Here is a 27,263-nt window from a genome sequence, read left to right on the forward strand (position 1 = left end):
TGGAACCATTTATTATAATGTGAGTCCTGCACGCCATTGAACAACACTGTAACTCATTCATTGCTATGGTTACTTAAAGCCAGGGGGTGCTGGTGGGGCACCCCCAGCACCCATAGCTCAAGCGCCCCTGGAGCCCCCTTTTTTGCATGGAGAGACTCATGAAGAAATAAGGGAAGGGGGAAAACACCGTGAAGAAAATGAGCTTAGTGATGGGGTGGCTGATTCTTGCTTTGTAGAGTAGAAGCAGGAAGCGCATGAGCTCTGTGCAGGAGAACGAATGTGACTGTGGGAGCGATAGAAGCAGAGAGGGGGTGAGTAGGCGGCGGAGGAGCGAGAATGGAGGGAACGGCGAGAGGGGGAAGCGCGGGGGGATCACTCCCGCCCCCCTGCCAGCCGCACCAGTCTCTTCCCGGTGTGTGGGGCTGAGGCGGCTCTGAACCTGCCCTCGCCAAGAGGCCCGGCTCCGCCCCTGCTCCTCTTTCCCCCAGGCCGGACCTCGGTCGCGGTAAGAGCCGCCCAAGGATCTGGAGGCCGCTGTGGGGATCCCCGGGCTCCCTTGGGGGCTCTTCCCACAGCCCGGCTGGCCGGGGGAGGGGCCTAGGGGAAAGAGGCGGGGCGGGGCCGAGGGGCGGGGCCTCGTGCCCTCCGCCCCCCTCCCATAGCGAGGTTCCGGCGCTGGGCAGCGCGTGTGTGTAGCAGCGCTCCGGGAAGGCAGCAGAAGATTGGACAGTCGCGATCCCCACATGAGCTGCCTCCCCCCGGTGGCTCTGTTCCCTTCCAGGGCAGCAGCAGCGGCGGGAGGAGGAGGAGGGGCTACAGCCCTGCGCCGGGGGCTTCCCCTCTTCCAGTCGCAGCAGCGCCCCAGCTGGGCGTACCCCGGGAGCGGGCAGATCGCCCCGTGTCTCCCTTCCCAGCCCGGCGGGCAGATGATACCACCCACTTGAACCGGAACCTTTTTTGCAAAGGCAGCCTCGGGCTGCTCGCTGCTGAGGAGGCTGCGGTGCCGCCGCTGCTGTGTGCGCCGGGGGAGTGGATCCAGCCCGCTTATTGGGAGGTGGAGGAGGAGCGCGGTAGCTCAGCCGCTGGCAATGGGGCTGTGCATGCACCGGGCTTAGCCTGCTTGTGCAGTACATGCCAGGGCAGGATGATTTAGCAGCTGCGCCCTCCGCTCGGTTGGACGTGCTTGGGGCAAGGCTTCTTGAATGAGCCGCTGTGGGGATCAGCCGGGGAGTGCGGCTGGAGGGAGCAGCAGCAGCCGCCACCGCCTCTTCCTCTCCTGCTTGTTGTTTTCTCCGCTGCTGTCCATGGCTTCTCGCCACCGCTGGTGACTGGCTCCCCCTGCATCCTCCCGCGCCTGGCCCGGCGGCGAAGGAAGATGGGGAACACCACCTCTTGCTGCGTCTCCTCCAGCCCCAAGCTACGCAGGAATGCCCACTCCCGGCTAGAGTCCTACCGCCCGGAGCCCGAGCTGAGCCGCGAAGACACGGGCTGCAACCTGCAGCACATCAGCGACCGGGAGAACATAGATGGTAAGAGAGGTGTGGGGGCTGCTGGGATGGGGAGCTCCCCGCAGCTAGGGCAGCCGGGGAAATCCCCCCACAGCCCTCCTGGGCTGGGGAAATCCCCTCTATCTCCAGCCACAGAGGCAGCCCCCAGGGAAATGCATCCCCCAACAAGCACAGAAAGAGCCAAGTGGGGGAACTCTCTGCTGTCCTGCTCAAGGGGGGAAACATGGAAACCCCCAACCCTCCCTCCCCAAACACCTTGGGAGCTCCCATCGCCTCTTCCTAGCCTCTCAGTGTTTAATCACTTCTATCCCTCGGGGAATCTATTCTCTCCCCTCCTCTTCCAGGTTTTTTTCTGGCTCTTTTGGTGATTGCAGAATATATGATGAGACAGAGGGTTTGTTTGGGTTTTTTATGCCTTCATCCACAATGTCGAGGCTTTTGGATATATCACAATGCAGCAGTATTTACCCCCATACTAATATGTCATGATGTAGCTCTGTTTATCCCCACCGGCACCCCTTAACCTTTGTGTGGATTCCACCTCCCCATGTATGTGGTTCACAGTGTTGGGATCTTGTGTGGATTCTTGCCATGTACAGTGTGATATGGCATTATTTATCTGCCCTTTCCTCTGATTTGAGGCCTTTATAGTTCTCCCACCTTAGTATTGATTGAAAGCCTGGAGTGCTATTTACCTCAGACCTTACTTTCAAGATCTTTGTGTGTATTTGCCCCCTCACCCAGCATGGACTGATGTGACACTGTTTACACTGCTCCACAGCTTCCAGACCCAATCCACTCAAGTATTTGGATTTCACAAGTGAATTTTTGCCCACCCAAATTTCCTGAACAAAGATGGTCTGTGGACTCAACTGTTTTTATGGGTTAATGGTCATCTGTTGCTATGTGTATGCCAAAGCCAATTCTAGTTGGGGGATAAAACATAAAGGACAAACCCAGATAGTTATGGAAGTGGGAGAAATTTATCTTGTAATGACCTTCAGTACCAGTGACTTATTTTGTTCCATTACACTGATGATGAAGCATTGGTATAATAGAATGATGAATGTTCTCTCTCTCCAGTATTACTGGAAAAACTATATTCTCATTGACTCAGTAATGACCAAACATCCTTTTGTGTGCTCTGGTTAATTAGAACTCGGCCTATTCTTAAGTGTGATTTTAATGTATAAGTATAAACTAGTTTCTGATTAGCTGAAATAGTCCTAAAACTTAACTGGTAAAACATCAACTTTTTCATAGTTTGACGTGAATTGCCTTTGGTAGAAAGCCAAAAAAGTCACATTGGCACACATTAGATTTTTTTCAACATTTTTTTCATAGCTTATGTGATCAATTGCAAACTTTGTTTTAAACCAGTTCTCACCATTGGCTAAAACGAAATTCTTAATAATAGAGTAACTTTACCTCAGGTTATGATTATTTCTTTTAATTAAGTTACATTCTGGAATTGTGACTGTTGTCTTTAAGACATTTTTATTTCCACAGTAGAAAAATTGGACTGTAATGGGATCAATGGGTGGAAAAAAATTTATAATGGCCAGGTTTGAGAGAACTGGGGGAGATTTAAGAACTAGTTGTTAACCTGTGAATGACTGATTCTTGTCATACCAGTGTTGTCCAGATTAGCAGTAAACACCTTTTCCCATGATGATATGGATAATATCTAGTCCTGTTTCCCATCAGTAGGAACAGGTCTTGCTCTATAGTTCTAAGTGAGAGGTTTGGGGTTTTTTCGGGGGTGAGGAGTTGTTCTTTATAGTGTGGTGACAATACAAAAAATTCTAAATGTCTTTCCTTATAAACTTACTTTTCGCCAAGAATTCTCTTCATGGTTTGGTTAGACCAGTGGCTCTAAACCTTTCCAGACTACTATACCCCTTTGAGGAGTCTGATTTGTCTTGTATACCACAAGTTTCACCTCACTTAAAATATGCTTTCTCACAAAATTAGACATAAAAATACACACGTGTCACAGCGCACTATTAATGAAAAATTGCTTTTTCTAATTTTTTTACCATATAATTATAAAATAAATCAATTGGTATATAAATATTGTACTTACATTTCAGTGAATAGTATATAGAGCAGTATAAACAAGTCGTATGAAATTTTAATTTATGACTTTGCTAGTGCTTTTTATATAACCTGTTGTAAAACTAGGCAAATATGTAGATGAGTTGATGTACCCCCTGAAAGACCTCTGTGTCCCCCCCATGGGTACACATAACCTGCTTGAGAACCGATGGGTTAGACCAATTTTCAGATCAGTAACAGTACTCCATGAATGGAAGCACTGATGGGACATGTGTGCATGCTGTCTCTGTCCTAATAAATTCTTGTCAGTTAAAGGACCCTGTGCTTTACCAGTGGAACATAGAAAATAAATACTATCTATCTCTGTTTCATCAGGCTCAGCACTGTGGCAAATGAAGTTAAGTTCTCAGGTGAGGGAGTTGCCTTCAACTCTGAGAGCATATAACAAATTTTGTGGTTTGTCTCCCTTGCCTTGCTGTTTGCTCAAATCTTGCTCCTCGCTATGATACTGATTAGGTATAGGGTCAGAGGCATCAGTTTTCATTGAGGAGATTGATGAAGAATGAGTTAGTGTTTCTTCATTGAACACAATTGAGGATATTATGGGTAAAACAAATAATTTGAAATACTCACTTTTGCATATCTGTTGTGTTGCAGTCAGATCCACTGGAGGTCTTTGGTCAAAGATGATAGACTGATTACAAAATGTAATAAGACTATTCTGTTTCTGAAATCTTATTTCCTGAGACTGGGTACATTTTTGTTTTTAGATTGCTTGAAACTGTATGGCAAACATATGCCTATGGTGACACAATGGGGGGGGGCAACAACAAATAGTGCACTGTAATAATATTTCTACTGTTTTTCAATAACTTGAACATATTTTACATGAAACAATGAAGGAACAACACTGGTCAATTCTTTTTTTTTTTTTTTTTTTTTGGTGAAGAGATAAGGTCTTGATTCTTCAGGCATCCTACAAAATATCTAAAATCCATGAAATATTCTTGAGAGCTATTTAGCTCTTCAAGAATTGGATATTTATTTGAAAAAACAAACTGGTGGTATCACTGTAAATAAACAATTTGGATACTTATGCCACTTTGTTGTTGTTTTTTTTAACCTGTGTTTCTCACTACCTGTTACTGCAGCGAGAACGTCACTGTCAGATACAGTATGTTTGACAGTGATGTTCAAGTTCTGGAAATGCTAATTCACTAGCACTTTTTTCTTTTTTCCTCTCACTCAAGTACTGATTATAAATTGTGCTTTCAGGACAATTACACATTGTGGTGAGTAGAATGAGTTGTTATTGTCCTCTACCTTCAAGTCTGCCTTCAGTCCTCTTGTGTTAATCGAGATTTATAGAACTCTAGCTTTTAGGATTGGGCAAAGCAACTTTTGTAAAATAAAACTACCCTAAACCTTCTCCCATCTTTAAACCAATCTTAATTTGTTACTAAGGTTTGAAAAATGTAACGTCTCACCTGTCTGTTCCCTGCATCATTGCATGCTCTGGTCCAAGGCAGGACCAGAATGGCAATGCTGAAATACAGTGAGAGAACTGATTATTGTGGCATTTCCAGTAGAAGCTATGGATATCTTGTGAAAGAGATTCTCCTCTTACAGTTCCCAGCCTAATTTTGTTGAAGAAACTGGTTCCTGTAAATAAATGAACTCTTGAGAGCCTGTGCAAACGGAACCTTTTGAGGTTTGCTAGTCGTTCTGAGCTTTGTACTGAAACCATTGCAAATGCTGTCATGAAGAGAGGTACCAGTGAATTGCAATTACAGGACCTGATCATGCAGTTCTTGTAGGGGAGGGGACTCTCATTGTCTTAAATGAAAGTTCTGCCTGAGCAAGGAATGTAGGATTGGGCCTACAGCTATACCTGCCTGATGCCATTTTGTCAAAAAGCATCATTTTTGTAAGATATCAGGAACTCTTTATGTCTGTAAGTGAAGGGAATTTTGGAAATGTTTGAGTGGGAGCAAACTTCTTTCAGAGACTTCCAAGTTAGAAGGCTAAACTCCTGTTCTGAATGTTTTTTCTGGTTGATGGCCATGTGGAAATGCTTCAGGAATCACCTTTTTGATTATCAGTCAACAACACATTTTTCTGAAAAGTTGGATCCATTGGGTTTCACTTAGACCATTATCTTCAGGCATAGACAGAAGCAGTAAAGATAACTGGTTATCTGCTTTGCTGCTATATTCTGCCCAGAAGCAAAAGAGGAATTCTAATATGGAGCTCAGAGGATGCCCACTCTTTTTAGTGACTGATTGCTCATAGAAACTTTTAAAGTTTATGAAATGGTTTCAACTTTAAAATCTTACTTCAGGAAAGTTGTGGCTGAGGATTTCTTAATGAATTTGAATGACCCACTTTTCTATCTGTTGCTCATCAAGAGACTTATCTAGCAGTATCCTGGCTACAAATATAAGAGAAAACAGTAGATCACTTAATGTGTCAATCTGGTAAACTGCTGTTATTACTTAGATGACCTGATTTTTTTTTTAACCCAGTCTTTTGCTAGATACTTTGTCCACTTTAAAATTGTTGTAGTATTTGGTTATTGGTCTGATTAAGACACGTGGGCTGGATCGTTTATTCCGTTTGGACACGGGGGTTCTGGATTTGAAAATCACACAGAATGGACTCTGTAAGGGGCTCAGGTGTGTTGGTGATAGGTGCTGTTATGAAAGCTAGCTCGATAAAGGACATTTAGATTAGATTGACTGTGGTCTAGAGTCTAGACTACGTTTATACATGATGTCAGCATGTCTGTTGTCACACAGTCAGATCCGCTGATCTGAAAAAAGTGGCTCTCAGACTTGATTTTCCTGTGTGGCATAGTTTTTTTCCACAGTAGGCTTGTTGTGAGAGCTTTGGTGGAGAGAGGATAACCTCACAGGATATATGGTATGAGACCACTGTCATAACCTGAAACCAACTGAGCTCAAAGACTGAGCTCATTGAGCAGGGGCTAATCAGAAGTTGCTCTTGGTATTGGTAGGAAATACAGTTCTTATTATAAGAAGTTACTCTGTCTCTTTCTTCCCCCCCCCTCCCCCCACCCTTGCAAAATCCTTCTAATGTTGCTGGGTCACATTTTTCATTGTCCATTGCAGATCAGATTACTGAACCCTGTGTGACTACATCCCTAATAAACCTATTCAACTTTTTGTGGTAGGTTAATTTTTCTGTAGCTGGTAGACAATCTCTTGAAAACAATCCACCCTGAAAGCAGTTTATTTGTGAAAATGGGCACTAGCCATGTGAGAACATCTGAATTAAGATTACATAGTGTGCCTCAGGTGTGCTGGACTCTGTGAGAATTATGAGGTTTTATGTTGCCAAGTATAAAACTCAAGTGTAGTAAGGTTTTATAATCTGTCTGGCTTACTTAATGAAGATTTATGGAATGAGAATGTCGGTTCCTTTCAGAATGGTGGATTGAATCCTGCCTCATTTTCATTTTTCCAATCTCACTGACCTCAACAGAATTGCACAGGTATAACTGATAGCAGAATTTGGCCCGAAACATCTACGATTTTAACTGATTGAGTGGTACTGGGATCTAGTGACAGGGTGAGGGTGGATTCCAAATCTATTAATTGAAAAGCTGAAGTCTTAAAGGAGTGATATCCCCTTTTCTGTGAAAGACTATTATGTGATTTCAATGTCTATATTTAGGATGTATAATTTTGTTCCAGAACCAGCCAACAGAAGGATATACATTCATTTGTATCCAGTTGAGTGCTGATAAAATACAACAATCTTTGAACACCTAGGGCCACGTTTCATGAAGGAATAGACCCAGCCCCACAAAAGTACTTTAGCCACTTCCTTAGTTTAGTTTGGAGTGTTCATGTACACACATTTCTGAAGTACCTAACCTTGCATACCACAGACTAAACTGTTTTTAAAAGTGTAATCTTGCTCAGATTAGCACCTCCCCATCTCTTATAAAAATGGGCCATATGATTTTTAATTACTGTAAATATGATTGATCTTTTGTTTTTATATCTCCTTTGAAAGACAGTGTAGTTTAGTGCCCTTAAACTTTGTGCTGGAACATTGGTTCAGTATTGGCTCAGAGACAGCTTTGTCATCTACTGACTTTCTAACACTATACCTTGCAGCGCCTACTGTTTTTCTTGGAGGTCATGCATCTAAGTATCGCTGACACCTGACCCTTTAATAAAACTACTGTGCTTGCACTCAAGCTCCTACACCGTTCTGCCCTGGCCTACATCACTGAGCTTGGCTCCTATATCGCACTCTGCCACTAATGCCAGTGTTGATGCTTTCCTTGCTTTGGGTGGTGTTTTTTTCTCCCCCTCTCATCTCCGTGCCTTTTTCCTTTTTGCTCCCTCTTTGCCAAGTGACTACTATCACCTTGTTCAAAGCCTGCCTAAAATCTCATTTCTCCCATGTCATTTGCAGAAAGTGAATTAATTCACACTGTGTAAAATGTGTGTGTATGTATAAATATGTAGAAATGGAACCATCAAGATGCACACTTGTTAAAACTAGTCATCTTGTGAGCTTATTACTATAACCCTTAGTTTAGTACATTACCATATGATTTGTTTCCAAGAATTTCAGTTAATGCTTGAGATGCACAAGAGCCCCAAAGTTTAGCTCAGACAAATACTTGAAACAGAACATTGTGGATTAAAATGTACACGTTTGAAAATGTAAAGACCGCTGTACTGACACACATTTGCACAGGTAACTAAGAATACTACGTTGACAAGATACATGAGGAAACCTGATGCTGTGTAGTGTTGTTGGCTGGTATTGCTACATGAATATTGTCACATTCAGTGTCCAGTTTAAAAAAAAAAAAAAAATTCTGGATTTTAAATGTCTTTTCTATGTTATATCTTAACAAGAATATGAAATAAACTTTTACAAAATGAAAACTTAAATGACCTATAGTCCTTACTGTAGACTGATAACTATATTTAATGAAAATGGACCCTTTGAAGATTAGCACCATTCTTGCTTTGGAACGTTTTGCTTTGTCGTTGTTTATTTCAATCAAAGAATTAACCAGCATAACCATACATTTTAAAAGTAATGTTAAAGAAAAAAGATGAAATGTGAAATTTTAAATAGAAAACGTTATCCTCGAGTATTTAACATCCAGATTATAAATCTCTGTGTGTGAGACGTTCTGCTAAATGTTGATATTACTTTTATTAAACCAGTACTGCTGGGTGCAGTTGTACTTGTTTAGTTTTAAATAATAATAGCAGATTTTGCCTTCACTGCAACAGCTAGCTTGACTTACTCCACTTGGGTTAGTTAGCCTAGGTTGAGTGAGTGTGGCCATGCTGTGAAACTTTCAAGCTATGCAGAATGCTTGGATTAGCAGTTCAGGAGTTGTGCTGATTTGAGCATAGCCTGTGGTAGCATGCTCACTGCATAGCTCAAGCATTACCCATGCCCCTTAACGGCCAGGTAGCTTGAGTTTAAAGCACCACTTAACTCAAGCTAGAGATTTGTGTGTGTGAAGGGAAGTCGGGTTAGGTCAAGTTATACCTTGAGCAAGCAGTAAAAGCAAGTCCTTGGCTACTAGCTATTCATCTGGTTCAGGAACTGTTTCCAGCATTTGTAGGGCGGTGGGTGCAGGTTCTGCATTTAAGTCCTTGTTTTGTTTTTCTCTTGAGGTTGTAAAACTTCATGTCTGTGAACTTGCAAAGGATTTATTAGCGTAACCGTAAACATCTCGTGGTAGATGTTCAGCTCGTGTGAATGTCATAGCTCGGTTAGGTTCAGTGAGCTATGGTAGTTTACACTAGCTGAAGATCCTGCCCCTCTTGCATTAGTTCTTTGCACAGGTAATCTGACTTCTGTTAGGCCAGGTCAATGCTGCAGCTACGCCACTGTAGCGCTTTAATGAACACACTCACTACAGCAATTGGAGGGGTTCTCCCATTGCTGTAGTTCACCGGAGAAGTGGCAGCTAGATGGAAGAATTCTTATGTCAGCCTAGCGCTGTGTACACCAAAGGTTGGGTCAGCATAGCCATGTCTCTCAGGGATGTGGATATTCACACCCCTGAGAGACTTAGTTGTGCTGCTGTAAGTTTTCAGTGTAGGCTATGGCTACATTAGAGAGCTTACAGTGGTGCTGCTGCATCTGTGCCACCTTAAGCTCTCTAGTGTAGCTGCTCTAAGCCAATGAGAGAGAGCTCTCCTGTCAACTTAATTAATCCACCACCAACAAGCGATGGGAGAAGCTCTTCCGCTGACCCAGCGCTGTCCACATCGACATTACTGTGTCGCTCGGGGTGGCTTATTCACACCCCATAGTGACATAAGTTATACCGACATAAGTGGTAGTGTAGACATAGCTGTAGAGCAGCCCTGTGTAGCTGTACCATTATAGCTATACTGGCAAATCCTCTTTGTGCCGGTGCAGTTTATATGGGCAAAAAATTCTTTTGCTGGTATAGTTTATACCAGTTTTGTGAGTGACATAAGCTATACTGGTCAAAGCACACATTGTTGCCACCTGACAGTGTGAAACTGATGGGCCCGTCTTCCAGCTAGTGCAACCTTGGGAGCAAAAGAGCAAATCAGTAGTAGACCCAAGTTTGCTTCCAGTGTGGTGCTTTCCACTGTGCATTAGTATTTCAGTAAGGTGATGTATTTGATACAGTTACCACATTGTTCTTGCATTCATGAGATCTCTTCACAGCTTTCTGATGGATATAGAAATGCACTATGAATTATTCCTGCTTCTCTCTGTGTGAAGAGAAGAATTTATTACTTTCAGGTGTTAAGAAGCAGCTGTTCGTGCTTTGCAAGTCTTGCATAGAAGAAGAAAAAAATAAAAAATTGAGCTGTACTTGATCAGCAAACCCTAAATTGGCTTGCTTGCACTCTGTCTCTAGGGAGCATGACAGAGACTGTAAAAGCGTGTGTGTGTGTGTGTGTGTGTGTGTGTGTGGCGAGTGGTGATTTTGTGTTGGGCAAGTGTGGGTTGTGGGGTTTTGTTTTCCCATTTCTGCACAGTTTAATTGTTCGTAGGGAGCAGTGGTGTTGTCCTCCTCTCTCCTTCCAAGCTCTGTTCTGTAGACATTGTGATAGGTCGATGTAAACTATGTGTTTGAGAGGGGTGATTTCCCCCCCGCCCCCCCCCCACACACCTGAGGGTTGTAACGTACATTGACTTAAGTGGCAGTGTAGGCCTAAGGTAGGCAAGAGTTGCCTTCAGTTTTCATTCTAATACATATTTCTTCCTTTTTCTCTTCTCTTGGCAGACATGGTAGCTTGGCTGCCCTAGTCAGTAAGGGTAGACGTTATTATAAATTGGTCTCATCTTCCTCTACCAGTGCCAAGGTCTCACTAAGACTAAATAGTATTACATAAGAGAAGACGCTCTCTCAGTATGTAGCTGTTAAATTTAACTGCATTTTAATTTTAGAACGTTTGTTTGTTTGTTTGTCTTAAATACTGTTATTAACATGATCAAAGAAACTAAATTGGGGACTAAGTGCAATTATTGCATGACAAGCTGCCTAATATGCAAGGTCACACACTGTTCTATTCTGTCTACATTGAGATTTGAAACCATTTTTTCACCTTACTAGAAAGAACAATATTTCATGATGCTAACACAGTTTCAGGTTCAGCTGTAGACAGACATTAGCCTTCTACAATACCCAAACTCCATGGGGTGAGTTCAGGATGTAATAGTAGCCTTAAGATGAAATTTCCTGGCATGCCTTTTTTGTACACATTTTGAAGTTTTTTATGACTGTTAAACCCATGTAGCAATTAACAATAAATAGGACAATTTTTCTAGCATTTTATGCTTTTATAGGCTGAAGAGAAATACTAAACCACTTTTTTACAATTACAGAAACTCAAACTGTGATTAGCTTTCAATTAATTAAAAATGTTCCTTGATACATGCTCCTATTTTGTTCATTTTAAGGACCCAGTTCAGATACCATATGTGATGTCTATTTTAAGGTGACTTGGGGGGAGGGATAGCTCAGTGGTTTCAACATTGGCCTGCTAAACCCAGGGTTGTGAGTTCAATCCTTGAGGGGGCCACTTAGGGATCTGGGGCAAAATCAGTACTTAGTTCTGCTAGTGAAGGCAGGGGCTGGACTCACATGACCTTTCAAGGTCCCTTCCAGTTCTAGGAGATAGGATATCTCCATTAATTTTATTTTTTATTTTTTAACAAGGTACTTAATGAGACTAGGGTTCATTTACACTGTAAAACAAAAGCAAAACAAAAAACCAACCCAGCAGCAGTGAGTCTTATAGCCCAGGTCGACTGACTTCGGCTCCCGGGGCTTGTGCTACTGGGCTAAAAATAACAGTGTACACACTCCAGCCTGAGTGGGAACCTGTACGCTGCTATGTTTAGCCCTGTAGCATGAGCCATGTGAGCCTGAGAGAGTTGACCTGGGCTCTGAGACTTGCGGCTGTGTTTTTTTGTAGTGTAGACATACCCCTGAGCACTCTGGAGAGCATGGTTTCTGCTAGCGACTCATCCTTTTAGCTCTTGCCCTTTGGATTAAATGTATTGTTAAAAAATGCAAAATAGCTGTTTAAAAAAAAAATTAAACTAGTAAACCCCAACATTTTATTCAAGTGACACTGTGGCAAGTGGCTCTGGGATTGTTTTAGCTTAAAACAAAACATAAAAAAAAAAAAAATCCAGTTCCACAGGTGAACAGTGGAGTTTTATCCTCCCATGTGCACATATAACAGATCCTATTTCTCAGCTCTCTTGGTCTTTCTACCATTGGGTTAGTTATCGTTGGCACTCCCTTCTCTGTAGCTTTTTATCATTAATATTCTAGCTTGACAAAAATCCACCCAAACGATTATTTTTAGCAGTCTTGGGGTTGGTGGGAGAAGGGAGTAGAACGCTGAATATTTTAAGCTTTTAAACCATACTGTCTGCAGCGGAAAGTCCTCATTGTGGTAGGCCATGAGAACCTGAAAGTGAATTTGAGTGACTAATGTGTTTTTTTGAGAGCCTGACCTGTTCCATTATTGAGAGAAGAAATACCTCTTAAATAGCAGCACTACTCTTTCAACCTTCTCCTAGAATACAGTGGTCCTTAACCCACACAAGAGGCTATAAAAGGGTTCTGATTAATGTATCACCTTAACAGATAGAGTTTCTGTCAGTGTAGCATCTTTCTGTCTACTGTGCTGTTGTGTTAGCAGTATAATCTTGAGACCTGGTCTGGGATGTGAAATTGATCCCTAATTCTTGTATTGTCAAAGGGTAAATAGGATTGTCTGTCTGGTTTACCCCCTCTGTTCATGTGTTAGTTTGTATAGCTCTATCATATTTCCTTTCTAAACTCATCCCAACCTTCTCTCTCTCTCTCTCTCTCTCTCTCTTTACATGGAAATCTTTCCAAGTCTCTAATTTTTCTCATCCCATCTCTGGATCATATCTATTTCTGCTATATCTTTTTTGAGATATGATGAGCAGAGCTGAACATAGTAGTCTAAGTGAGAATGTATTATTGATATATTTGATGGCATTGTAAATTTCAATATTGTTTTGTAGCCCATATCTTATGCATCCTAACATTACATTTACATTTTAACAGTTGCTGCTCATTCCTGGTTCCTATTGCTCCTGCAGGTTTTATTGCAGGGGCAATGATATTGATCCTTATTTTCTCAAGCCTACACAACATCAGATCAAATAGCTGTCTCTAGGGTGATAAGATTTCGTATTTTTGATCTTCGGTGCCTTCTGACATGAAATGACATTTGTATTTTGAGCATGCACTTTCTCTGGAAACATATGTATGTGAGTAATCCACTTAGTTGCTATGCTTTAAATGGAATTTAGTTGTTTTTTCCCCTTGCTTTAAAAAGTACTGAGCTGTGTAGGCTGCTTTCCTCTTGTTACAAAGTTACAAGCAGATTCAGTCCCTTAGCAACGATGTTAAGACCTGCAATTCATAGAACAAATGTCTCAATTTCTGTCACTGTCATTGGTGCTCTGCCAAACTTTAATACCTCCAGCTGTAAATCTTCTCTTGCTACATATTTTTGCGTTTCTCTCTTAGGGTATGTCTACACTACAGGATTAATCCGAATTTATATAATTCAAATTTAGGAAACCGATTTTATAAATTCGAATGTATTCGGCCACACTAGGCACCATTAATTCGGTGGTGTGCGTCCAAGCTACCGTAGTAGCATCGATTTCCAGAGCGTTGCATTGTGGGTAGCTTTTCCATAGCTATCCCATAGTTCCCGCAGTCTCCACCCCCCTTGGAATTCTGGGTTGAGACCCCAGTGCATGATGGGGCAAAAAACATTGTCGCAGGTGGTTCTGGGTACAGCCTCCCCCTCCCTCCCTGAAAGCAACGGCAGACAACCATTTCGCGCCTTTTTTCCTGAGTGAACTCTGCAGACTCCATTCCGCAGCAAGCATGGATCCCGTTGTGCTCCAGAACGCAGTCTTGAACATTGTAAACACCTCGCACGTTCTCGTGGAGTTTATGCTTACCCAGGACCAGAAAAAAGAGGCGAGGAGGAGGAGGCGGCGATTGCAGCGCAGCGACAAGCGTGATGAGGACATGGACACGGACACAGAATTCTCTGAGACCGCGGGCCCCGGTGCTTTGGAGATTATGATGTTAATGGGCCAGGTTATAGGCTTGGAACGCCGATTCTGGGCCCGGGAAACAAGCACAGACTGGTGGGACCGCATAGTGCTGCAGGTGTGGGACGATTCCCAGTGGCTGAGAAACTTTCGCATGCGTAAGGGCACTTTCATGGAACTTTGTGACTTGCTTTCCCCTGCCCTGAAGCGCCAGAATACCAAGATGAGAGCAGCCCTCACAGTTGAGAAGCGAGTGGCGATAGCCCTGTGGAAGCTTGCAACGCCAGACAGCTACCGGTCAGTCGGTAATCAATTTGGAGTGGGCAAATCTACTGTGGGGGCTGCTGTGATGCAAGTAGCCAAAGCAATCACGGAGGTGCTGCTACGAAAGGTAGTGACTCTGGGAAATGTGCAGGTCATAGTGGATGGCTTTGCTGCAATGGGATTCCCTAACTGTGGTGGGGCGATAGATGGAACCCATATTCCTATCTTGGCACCGGAGCACCAGGGTACCCAGTACATAAACCGCAAGGGGTACTTTTTAATGGTGCTGCAAGCACTTGTGGATCACAAGGGACGTTTCACCAACATCCATGTGGGCTGGCCGGGAAGGGTTCATGACGCTCGCGTCTTCAGGAACACCAATCTGTTTAAACGGCTGCAGCAAGGGACTTACTTTCCGGACCAGAAAATAACCGTGGGGGATGTTGAAATGCCAATTGTTATTCTTGGGGACCCAGCCTACCCCTTAATGCCATGGCTCATGAAGCCATACACAGGCAGCCTGGACAGGAGTCAGGAGTTGTTCAACTACAGGCTGAGCAAGTGCAGAATGGTGGTAGAATGTGCATTTGGCCGTTTAAAAGGTCGCTGGCGATCCTTACTGACTCGCTCAGACCTCAGCCAAACCAATATCCCCATTGTTATTACTGCTTGCTGTGTGCTTTACAATCTCTGTGAGAGCAAGGGGGAGACCTTTATGGCAGGGTGGGAGGCTGAGGCAAATCGCCTGGCTGCTGATTACTCGCAGCCAGACACCAGGGCGATTAGAAGAGCACACGATGAAGCGCTGCGCATTAGGGAAGCTTTGAAAACCAGTTTCATGACTGGCCAGGCTACAGTGTGAAATTTATGTTTGTTTATCCTTCCTGAAAACCCGCCCCCTTTATTGACTCATTCTCTGTAAGGAACCCACCCTCCCCCTTCCCCCAGCTTGCTTTCAAAGGAAATAAAGTCACCATTGTTTAAAAATCATTTATTCTTTATTAATTGATTATAAAAAGAGGGAGAGAACCTGAGTGGGGTTTGGGAGGAGGATCAGCGGGAAGGAAAAGCCCAGTAAAAAAAGGTTAAAAAAATGGCAGCCTTTTGCTTGGGCTGTCCACTGGGGTGGAATGGGAGGGTGTACGGAGCCTCCCCCCCCGTGTTCTTAAACGTCTGGGTGAGGAGGCTATGGAACATGGTGAGGAGGTAGGGGGGTTATACAGGGGCTGTAGCGGCACTCTGTTCTCCAGCAGCCGTTCCTGAAGCTCCACCAGACGCCGGAGCATGTCTGTTTGCTCACGCAGCAGCCCCAGCGTTGCTTCCCGACTCCTCTGATCTTCCTGCCGCCACCTCTCATCTCGAGCGTCTCTCCTCTCCTCACGTTGGTCCCTCATGTCCTCACGTTGGTCCCTCATGTCCTCACGTTGGTCCCTCCTGTCCTCACGGTCACTGGCTTCTTTCCTATACTTGCAAACCGTCTCCTTCCACTCATTCAGATGAGCTCTTTCATTCCTGGTGGATTGCATGATTTCGGCAAACATCTCTTCTCTCGTCTTTTTTTTACGACGCCTTATCTGGGATAGCCTTCGGGAAGGAGGAGGGAGGCTTGAAACATTTGCACCTGCTGGAGGGAGTGAAAAAAGGAGAGAATTTTTTTAAAAGATACATTTTTCAGAACAATGCTTATACTCTTTCACGGTGTATACTATTCACATTACATAGCACATGTGATTTCTGTGCAAGGTCGCATTTTGCCTCTTAATATTGAGTGCCTGTGGCTTTGCTGCTAGAGATCACAGACGCAGGTCCGGGCAACAGAATTCACCTTGCATGCTGCCATGGTAAGCCACTGTCTTTAGGCTTCTGCGCCCTGCTTTCCCACATACCAAGCAAAGCCCGTTGTGCTGCAGTTTTCCTGTTAGCTTGTTTTCTGCTGCTGAAGGTTAACACCCCCCCACCATCCAATTCTCTGGGATGAGTGCTTTCTCCCTCCCCCCACCGCGTGGCTGGTATCAGGGAAGATCCCTGCTAGCAAAACGCGAAAAGCTCTGGGCCAATCCTCCCCCCCCCCTTTGCACTTGGCTAAATGCAGGGAAGGATTTCTTTTCAGCCACAGGCAAACAGCCCAGTAGGAACGGCCACCTCTATCCCCTTAATTAAATTCCCTTATTTCAACCAGGTTACCCTAAGCGATATCACTCTCCTGAGGATTACACAGCAAGATAAAGAACGGATGTTGCTTGAATGCCAGCAAACACCGGGACCATACGCTGCCAGGCTCTGTCAGGCAATGATACCAGATTACTTGCTACTAGCATGGCGTGGTCAAGTGTCCTACCATGGAGGACAGAATAAGGCTGCACTGCCCAGAAACCTTGTGGCAAGGCTTTTGGAGTACCTCCAGGAGAGCTTCATGGAGATGTCCCTGGAGGATTTCCGCTCCATCCCCAGACATGTTAACAGACTTTTCCAGTAGCTGTACTGGCTGCGAATGCATCCCAAGTGCTCAGGGCAAATTAATCATTAAAAATGCTTGCTTTTAAAACATGTTTTATATTTTAAAAGGTAAACTCACCTGAGGTCCCTTCCATGGGGTCATGGTCTTGGGTGCTGGCTTGGGAGGCTTGGGAGGGTACTTCAGTCAGGGTGAGAAACAGATCCTGGCTGTTGGGGAGAACGGAGAGCTGGGTGCTCTCTGCCAGCTCGTCGTCGTCCTCCTCCTCTTCCCCTTCCACGGAATCATCAGGTGTACCTGATGAGATTATCCCCATCTCGGAATCCACAGTCAGAGGTGGGGTAGTGGTGGCAGCCCCCCCTAGAAATGCATTTAGCTCAGCGTAGAAGCGGCATGTCCGCGGCTCTGACCCGGAGCGACCGTTTGTCTCCTTTGCTTTTTGATAGGCTTGTCTGAGCTCCTTGACTTTCACGCGGCACTGATCTGAGTCCCTATTGTGGCCTCTCTCCATCATGCCCTTGGAAATTTTTTCAAAAGTTTTGGCATTTCGTCTTTTCGAACGCAGTTCTGCTAGCACTGAATCCTCTCCCCATATAGAGATCAAATCCAGTACCTCCTGTACGGTCCATGCTGGTGCTCTTTTTCGATTATCAGCCTGCATGGTTACCTGTGCTGATGAGCTCTCTGTGGTCACCTGTGCTCTCCACGCTGTGCAAACAGGAAATGAAATTCAAATGTTCCCGGGGCTTTTCCTGTCCACCTGGCCAGTGCATGCGAGTTCAGATTGCTGTCCAGAGCGGTCACAATGGTGCACTGTGGGATAGCTCCTGGAGGCCAATAACATCGAATTGCGGCCACACTAACCTTAATTCGGATTAACAATACCGATTTTGACGCTACTCCTCTCGTCGAGGAGGAGTACAGAAATCGAATTAAAGGGCCCTTTAATTCGAATTAAATGGCTTCGTTGTGTGGACGGGTCAAGCGTTAATTCGAATTAAGGCAGCTAAATCCGAATTAAAGTCGTAGTGTAGACCAGGCCTTATAATGTAAATGAGAAATCTCATTTCCCTATTGGGACCCAAAACTGATCCATTTGGCGGTTACATTGAAAAACAGGTTACACTGCTGAGATGGGGAAGTTCTTTCTTTTGTCCCCTTCTTCCTCCTAAAGGGAGGTAACTTAAACGAGTGTGTTAAAATAAGATTGTTGTGGAAAGTTGCTGAAATTGTCTGTACTGTTGCCTATGCCTACCTGCTGTTACAATGTTCTGTTGATCCCATTATCCCTACAAGCAACTTGTTCTGTGTAATCATACTGTGCTAATCAAACACTAGAGGGAATGCCACATATTGAGTCTGCCAAACTTTGTGATAGTATAGTCAGCTGTATAGCTTAGCCTGTCTTATTTACTTGACAAAAACTAATAGAAGTGCCTAGACTGCAAGAATGTGTGCAGACTTTCCTGGTCCCGTGTCAGTTTTAGGAATGGGTTTTTAATCTTTCTTGCATCTTGGTGAAACAGTCAGTGCAGATACAGTGGGAATAATTTAAGACATTTAGTGTTTGCTAACTGCATTATCTCAGACCATGATCTCAGTACGAAAATGATGCAAGAAATAATTTGGTGTGCAAGTCCTCAAATTAGCAATACGCATAACCATGTACTCAAGTCCATTCCATTAAACACTTGCTTACGTCTTAAAGCACTTCAGTCTGTGCTTAACTCTCAGCGAAGAGTGGGACTTAAGCACATTCTGAAGTGCTTTGCTGAAGCAGGGCATGCATGGGGATAATGTTGGCTTAAACCATTGTCTAATCTGTCCTGGAAGATGCTAAGCAGGTGAGCGTGTGTAACATGAAGATCGTAAGTAGTCCCATTGACCTCATCTGCTTTTTAGTTTAGTGTTCTGTTTCATTCAATGATCTGGTTGTAAAATTCACATTTCCTATACTTTATTACTGTGTTATCTATAAGAGATTGCCAGCAAATACCATTGATATTAAAGTAGCACATGATAACACTTACTTTGATGGTATTGTCTACATTTGAGGTTGTTGCAATGAAATAAATGGAAGCAAGGAGAAATCTAGTTAGATTGGTCTGCAAACGTAAATCAGAACCGTTGGTTGGTTGGTTCTCCAGAAAGATGTGTACATCAACTTTAAAGAACACAGTCATAATGTTGTTTGTGTGCATATAGCTGAGATTGATACAGATCCAGGCCCTGATTCGGAAAAGTATCTTGAGTTTCAGCACTTATTTTAAGTACCATTGAATCTTTCTCTTCTTCGAGTGATTGCACATGTCCATTCTACTTCAGGTATGTGCGCACCTCGTATGCTGTTGTCAGAGACTTTTTCCTCAGCAGTACTCATCAGGGCGAGGCTTGTGCCCTCTGCTGCCTCATGATGGTATAAAAGACAAAGCTGCCCCCAGATGCCCCCTAAGTTCCTCCTTACTGCCCGTAACAATTGTTGGAGCATCTTGTTTTGCCTTCACAAGCTTTCCCAAGTTGTCTCTTTTGTACCAGTTGGTACTCATTTAGCTGTAGTTTTAGTATTAGGTAGATTTTAGCATTAAGTTTTACTTTTAGAGTGTTATGCACGTCAGTTCCTTTAGTGGTTTCTGGTACTGGGGCTGGAGCATGCCTCGGTCATGAGGCTTCAAGCCTGTCATTCCTGCAAAAGACGCTGCCAGTAAGTGACTCTCATTCCAGGTGCCTGACGTGTCTTGGAGAGTCACAAATTTGGGATCGGTGTCAAGTTTGTAGGGACTTTAAACCAAGGACCAAAGAGGCAGGGTGGCCAGACTTAAATTTCTACTGAGGCAGGCAGTTCTGCACCCTCTCTGAGCATTCCCACTCTGGCTGCCAAACACATGTGGTTCAGTCAGGAGCATTACTCTTGCGTTGGCTGACTCCTGGCACCAGTCGCCTTCCCAGGCACTGAGGAAGAAACACTTCAAGTTACTCTTGAAGGATTCAGCATTTGGGAGCGGGAACTCCATCTGTCTGCAAGCTTGCTGACCTTTGGTGCCCGGAAGCTGAGTGCACTTGAATTCAAGGCACTCCCCAAGGAAGTCATCCACTTGGGCAGATCTGTTGACTCTGGCGCTGGCACAGGCACTGTTGAGACCAGCCCCTGAAGTAGCACTGTTTGAGCTCAATGGTGCTGTCTGTGGTGTCCTACCCAGCAGGAGGCTATCCCAGTGCCATCAGCTCTGGAATCTTATGCTGTGGCATGGGACTTATTGAGTCTATTGGTATCAGTTTCGCCAGCAGTTCAGGAGTCCTCTTGCATGGAACCTCTGACTGGGTAAAGCATTGCTGACCGCTATGACCCAGCACGTGGTACCATGGGCGCCTCCGGATCTGAGTGCTTCATCATTCAGTGCTGTCCAGAGGGAAGCTGTCAGTGATCTCTCTGGTGCTGTCTTCTCCAGGGTCTCAGTACCGATCACCAGCATCGACAGGAATAGTCCCCCCCACGTCAGAATGAGCTGATTAATCTTTGGACTTGTAGGTTGGATCGTGTGTCTTTCAGTTGCATCTTATACCTCACCATTCCCCTCCAAGGGCTTACTGCTACTGGTAACCTCTGGAGGGGCCCATCTTGTCAAGCCAGTAAAGCCCAGTGGCTGTTTTGGAATCCTTGGGAGTTTCCACCTGCCTCCAGGTTGTCTCCATGCCCTCCCGACTCTGCTTCTTTGAGTAGGTAGCAAGACCCATGCCACCAAGTAGCGTTGGAGGCCGGGCTCAGTATCGAATAGGAGGGTATTGCCCCGCAAGTGCCAGAGGAGGCTCCACTGTGGAGCTCTTGGCTTCATCCTCTTCCTCACCTGGCGAGGCAGTGGTGTCAGAAGGCTTTGTGTGATAGCTATCAGGACCTTTCAAAGAGGGTGGCTTCTGCCTTGAATATCCAGGTGGAAGAGGTTTGCGAGTTGTCCCACAGACGTAGTGACATTTTGGCCACGGTAGGACCTGGTGCTTCTGATTAATGAGGCTCTCCTGGAGCCCACTGAAGTACAGTGGCAGACTGCACCTTCCCTTCCACCCACATCATAGTGGGTTGAGTACAGGCATTATGTACCCTCCCCCAGTCTGGGCTCCAATAAATCATTTTCTGGAATATCTGTAATTAGTAAAACAAAAAGTCCTGGCCATCAAGGTCTATCTAGCAGCTACCTTGGCTTTCTGTCCTCCTGTGGCCAATTGGTTCATTTTATCATTCATTTTATTGTCTGATGTTATGATTAACTAGCATGTCATGTCATATATAATCATTGTATGCTAAACAGATTTAAATTGTAGGATTATAGAAGCATAAGATTATTAGTATTTAGAATGGATTAGGTATCTAAGTAAGTCGCGCTGAAACGCTGAGGCCTGTAAAATGTCAGCTTAGCCATACTAGGCCATAGGCTTAAGAAATGCTTGATGTAAGTGTCCAAAGAATGACCCTATGCCACAAGATAATAGGAAAAGATGTGCCAGTGGGTGGTATTATGAAAAATTAACTGCAAGATTAATTTTTGATTAGAAGACACTCGATAGTCACATTTTTCTAACATTTGCCCTAGTTGCAGGGTGCACTATGTGCATAATTGCTAATGAGAATAAAAGAAACTACAAGTAACCTATGAAAAATGTGTACCCCAATATTCTTGGGGGACACAATACAAATAAGGAAAAAGAGGGTGGACACCTTCATGCAAATTCATAGAGTGTAGTGTAGTCAGAATTACAAGATAAAAGAGGGCTACCAGATTGGGTAAAACAAGTTCCCTATGGGAAAACTCCAGCAGGAACCATCCCTCTACTGATGATCAATTGGCAAGGCATCCATCAGACCCTAAGAAGTTAAGGACGTGAGCATGATTATACTTGTGCATAAGTCTTTATAGAATTTCTATATGCATGGGTAATCATAACTTTAATTGTAACTTTTTAATAAAACTCATAGAACAGACTAGACCTTTTACTTGTGAATGTATTTGTGGTCACTATCCTTGGTCTTTATGTGTTCCTAGAGGCTCTAAATCTAAAGTAGGTAGCAGAGGTGACTTTCACTCTGAACTTGAAACTGTAGCTGCCAGAGCCAAACCCGTGGTGGTGTAATACAACGTTACTAAATTCACTTTAAATAAAATAAAAGGCTACACTCCGACTGATAATTGTTCTGTTTTTTCCAATTCTATGTTGATCACGTTTTGTAGTGTCTGGAACTGTTACACCCTCCGGTGGAGAATCCTGTTCCCCCGTAGGATTTAAGCATGATGTCAAAACTAATAGGTCCTCCCTTTGAACCGCTAGCTACCTGTTCCTTGCTACATCTTTAAATGAGGGTAGTCTTTTTGGTGGCAATCAGTTTAGCCAGGAGAATCGGTTAACTTTGTGCTCTAATGTCTGGACTTCCATATACGGTCTTCAATGACCAGATTTACCAGCATCCCCATCCGAACTTTCTTACAAAAGTTGTGTCTCACTTCCACTTCAATCAGGCAATATACTTACCTTCTTTCTTCCCAAAGCCTTATGCTCATAAGGATGAGGAGAGAGTCCATGCTTAGGATGTCAGGCGAGTGCTAGCATTCTACTTGGACAGGACTAAGCTGGTTAGATCAACCTCACAATTATTTGTGGCAGTTGCAGATAGGATGCAGGGACTTCCAGTCTCTTCTCAAAGGATCTCATCTTAGATATCCTCCTGAATACGCTTGGTCAACATAGTTCCACCAAATGGGGTAATGGCACGTTCAGCAAGGCTGTGTCTGTGGCCTTTCTAGCTTAAGTGCCTATCCTACATACATGTACGGTGGCAACGTAGTCTTCAGAGCATACTTTTGCCTCACATTATGCCATCTCTCAGCAATCTAGAGGTGATGCCAGATTTGTATTTGTGGGCCTCCAATCCTTGTTCACGTAGACTCCGATCCCACCTCCAGATCAAACGACTTGTGAGTCATTGAAGTGGAATGGACACGGTAATCACACGCAGAAGAAATGGTTACTAACCTGTTCCATAACTGTTGTTCTTAGAGATGTGTTGCATGTGTCCATTCCATGACCTACCCTGCTTCCCTTCTTTATCAGAGTCTGCTCAGTCAGAAGGAACTGGGGGAAGCTGGAGGTGGCTCTGCCTTTAATACCATCACGCAGCAGCACGAGGTAGCAGTGTTCATGTGCTGCCCTGATGGGTACTGCTGAGAGTAAAATCTCTGACTACCATGCCCTGGACATGAACACACATGAAGTGGCATGGACAGGTGCAACACATCTCGAACAGCAGCAGTTATGGAACAGGTGAGTAAGTTTCTTAAGCTCTCCTTGGCCATGAAGTCTAAAAAACACTTGATGCCATGGTGTGGCCACTGCTTAGCATGCTGACCAGTACTGTCTCATCGGGTACATCCCCACTGGAATAAAAGACTGGTGCATGGCTGCAGCTGGCTCGGGTCAGCTGACTTGTGCTCGCGGGGCTTAGGCTGCGGGGCTGTAACTTTACTGTGCAGATGTTTGGGCTCTGCTGAGGCTGTGAAATTGACAAGAAAGCCTAGCTCCTCAGCTGACTGCTGCCCAAGCTCCTTGCAGGGAGCCTGGCTGCGCTGAGGCTCCGAGCCCGGTTCCTCCCCCCGGGCTCTTGGTTCTCCACCAATAGCACAGCAGCCGATTGGACTCTGGGTGTGGGTCTCCCCACCGGAGGCAAGAAGCCCCGGACGGCTTAGCAGGGAGGCAAGAAGCCCGGGGGGAGCTGTGAGGAGTTGAGAGCCTTGGCTCTCAGCCCCCTGCACTGCCCCTCTTCAGTCAGTGGAAGCGCTTCAAGGAAGGACACGCACCACCGACAGAAGGAGAGGAGTGTGGACACTATCTAGGTCGACTTAAGATTGTAGTGTAGATATAATGTCCGTGTTCAGTATTTCCAGTTTCTTTGTTACTTTGGTTGAGAGGGTTCATTATTACCTTAATGTGCAGGGTGTTGACCCAGCAAACTATCGAGGGTTGTGAAATACCTGTGGATGAGTTGTATTATTTTATTTAGTCTTAGGATACTGCTGTTGTCATACTTACCTCTTTTGCAGGGGATGTGTATGTGTGAGATTTTCAGGCTTCGGTGATTTTGTTGATTTTAAAAAATCAAAATAAACTCAAGCAGTAGTAAAAGGAGAGTTGCAAAATTACTTACTCTTTGCCTATTAGGAAGATGGAAGCTAAAGAAAGGCCAGGCAGCATTTAGAATGAAAGCCAAAGGAGATTCTGACATTAGCTTATTTGGCACATACTACATCTGGATCTTGGAAACAAGAATCAATTTCAAGTCAATATTTATTCTCCTTTGCCCGTCTCCAGCATGAAAATCTTTTTTTAAAGGGCATCTTGATACTGTAAACTAATTTTAAAAATAATAATAGACCTTTGTTGTTCATAACTGTGGCTAAATGCATTTTGCATGATAATAGCAATATTTGTGACAGAAGAATAAAGTGCTTTTGATTCTATCTCTTGCACTGACTATACAATATAACTCCTGAATTCTTCTTAGTGTATTTGTGAATCTTCTCATTCAAACAACACTGAAGGGAAATTAACAACTATTGTTAGGAAATGCCCTTCGAGGGTTGGTCTTTAGTTTTGAGGCTTGTTGGTGGGGAAACACAGAGGCGCTTGTATTGCTACTGCTCATGCTATCTCTGTTTTGTTGGAATTTCACCCTCCCTGGGTTCATTTGTTTAAGCACTTTTCACCTGCACTAATGCTCACTTAAAACTTTTAGGGCCAGATATTCTATTCAGCTGTTGTGAAGCAGGAGGTCACATGCCTCCTAGCTTCAGTATGCTGAGCATACTGCACGCACCAGCAGCTCCTTGTATCCCTCTTCTACCCCATGAGATCCCTGTGTACCACCCTCCCATGCCCCTCTATTTCAGGGATGACTCCCTGCAACTGCCCCCATTCCCTCTCAGGGGTTCTGTGTGCTGCCCATACCAGTGTTCCCCAGAGCTCGATGTACTCTCCATTTTCCCCCTTCCCCACACCATGCTAGGAGCTCTGTGTGGCCTGGTACCCCATTCTGTTACCCCCCCGCACCCCATGCCAGGAACTGAGTGGGTTCCCGCATTGCCTCTCTTGCCCCCCCTGCCCCCCATTGTGATGTGTCTGGGAGAGAAGTCATTCAGGGTGTCAACATGTTAAGCTCTAGTGGGAGGATGAGCAGGGGTGGTGCTATGCTGGAAGGTATTCAGGGATGCAGTCAACCAGTTGTTCTATAGTTGATTGCAGAGGTGCTTGTAACTGTGGCTATGCTAAACTGATGGCAGGGGCTCCATGTGTCCCTCACAGTATTGCCAACTTCCAGAGATCAAAAATCATGAATCGGACCTCCCAAAATAAGAATTTTTTTTTTTTTTTTTTAAAGATTGGATTATGTACTTTAGGTCAGTCTCTTGATTTATTTATTTTTGAACTCCCCCGGCCCATCCCAAGTGTGTGTGCATGTGACAGTGTTGCCCACTCTCCCATATGTGCTGGGTAGGGAGATTTTGGCCCCAGCTGCCAGAGCTCTCCCCCTCACATTTACCTGTCTCCTGCCCAGCAATTAATTCTGTCCAGTCTTCCAGCCCCCATCGACCACCCCCCCCCCCCGCCCTCACTTCACCCTCTCGGCACTCACCCCACCAGCTCAGAACCCACCATCAATACAGCCCTGCCGCACCCTCCTCACTTCAGTCCCCCTGCAGTCACCAGGACATAGTTCAGCCTTCCAAACCTCACCTCTGCTCCTTTCAGAGTACTTCACCCTCCCCAGGCCTGGGGGAGGGGGAACAGGGGGCGGGCTACAGTGGGGTCCTCTCTCCCACATCCCAGGCTGGAAGGGTAGCAGCCGACAGCAGGAGCCCTGAAGTGGGGGGCTGACAGTGGGAGCCCCTCCTCGTGGAAGGGAAAAAAAATTCTTGAGATTGGATAACTCTCTTGTGAGATCATGAGTAAGGCTTAATTGTACTTAGGAATGGTGTCTCTCGCAATAAATTTGCATGAGTTGGCATGTCTGTCCTCATTTCCCCCTCTTTTGTTTTTCCGCAACCCCACCTCCAAATCCACAGAGTTCTCTGCATCGGTGCCTTGAGCATTCCCTGAAATTCTGGAATTGATCAGATGTGGCATTCAAAAACTATTATGTTACAGATAAGCAGAGAAATGCAGAAATGACTTCAAGCTGAGGGTAGGGCTTTCATAGACTAAATTGATTTACACCACCTGAGGATCTGTCTTGTTGTTTTAAACTGTTAGTAGAAATGGTGAAGTATGTCCCCTAATTAGCATGGAGTTCTTTGTGCAGAATAAACTCAGGTTACAATGAAAAAGAAATTTCTTCAATAGGTTGCTAAAGGAAATGTAGTGTTTTAAAACAATAGACTAACAGGACAATACACTCTCCAGCATGTTTTCTCAATTCCTTTCCCCTAAGTCATGACTTTTGCCTTTCATGTGCTTTTACTCTGAAAAGGCTTAGGGTTTGTCTACACTGGCACTTTGTCGGCAAAACTTCTGTCATTCAGGGGTGTTAAAACACTCCCTGGAACAAGAAAAGTTTTACCGACAAAAAGCGTCCTTGTAAACAGTGCTTTGTTGGCAGGAGAGCTCTCCTGCTGACAAACAGCACCTACACGGCACAGCTGTGTCGTTAAAAGCCTCATAGTGTAGCCATAGCCTTAGTTTGTTTTATAATTGAATATACAGCTGCTTTTCTTACAGATCATACCCCAAGTTTTTTCCCCAATGGGCAGGAAAATGAAGTGCAAACATCATGTCAAAATAGGAAATTCCTAGTTTCACTAGTTATCCAGGACTCTTAGTTGTTGACTGCACTTCCGAGAGCTAGAGATAAAGCCTAGAGTCTATAGTAAAATTACTTGTTTGAATATTCAAACAAGTGATCTCAGTGTTATGGACTAGAAGACATCACTATTTAGAAAGCACCACATCTTTATTTACAGAACACTAGGTACTCTTGGATTTGATTGGTGACTGTCAGCACATATGGATTCGTAATGTGAACTCATAAATTAAATAGAGCTGTAGCCACTGAGGTGTGGTGGTTTTTTTTTTTTTTTTTTTTGCTTTTCTCTCCCTGCCTCCGAGAGCTGTGCAGTCCTGTCTTCCCAGCTGCTCTGTAAAAAAGAAGAGAAGACCAACAAGAATGGGGTAAAGAAAAAGAGCCCCAAAGGAGTCAATCAGCAACATAACCATGTGTCCCACTGCTGCTGGGTCCTTAATCCATTGTGCATTTGAAAGCTGTGCACACCCACCAGTCTGAGCAGAAGGTCATTTGGACATCTCATGAGCTCTGTCAAAGCGTGAAG

General features: G+C 44.5%; 1 protein-coding gene across 2 annotated transcripts in view; it reads left to right on the plus strand.

The window, feature by feature from the left end:
• The first annotated feature begins 965 nt into the window (after nucleotides 1–965).
• CCNY (cyclin Y) overlaps nucleotides 966–27,263 on the plus strand; it is a 226,374-nt gene continuing 200,076 nt past the window's right edge. For both annotated transcript variants that reach the window (XR_010561115.1, XM_065397661.1), the window contains exon 1: nucleotides 966–1,529. Coding sequence is in view for 1 of the 2 variants with exons in the window: in XM_065397661.1 (XP_065253733.1) it covers nucleotides 1,376–1,529 (154 nt within the window). In the remaining variant the exon portion in view is untranslated. The remainder of the gene's footprint in view (nucleotides 1,530–27,263) is intronic.

Source organism: Emys orbicularis, chromosome 2 (assembly GCF_028017835.1).
Source record: "Emys orbicularis isolate rEmyOrb1 chromosome 2, rEmyOrb1.hap1, whole genome shotgun sequence".
Lineage (NCBI taxonomy): Eukaryota > Metazoa > Chordata > Testudines > Emydidae > Emys > Emys orbicularis.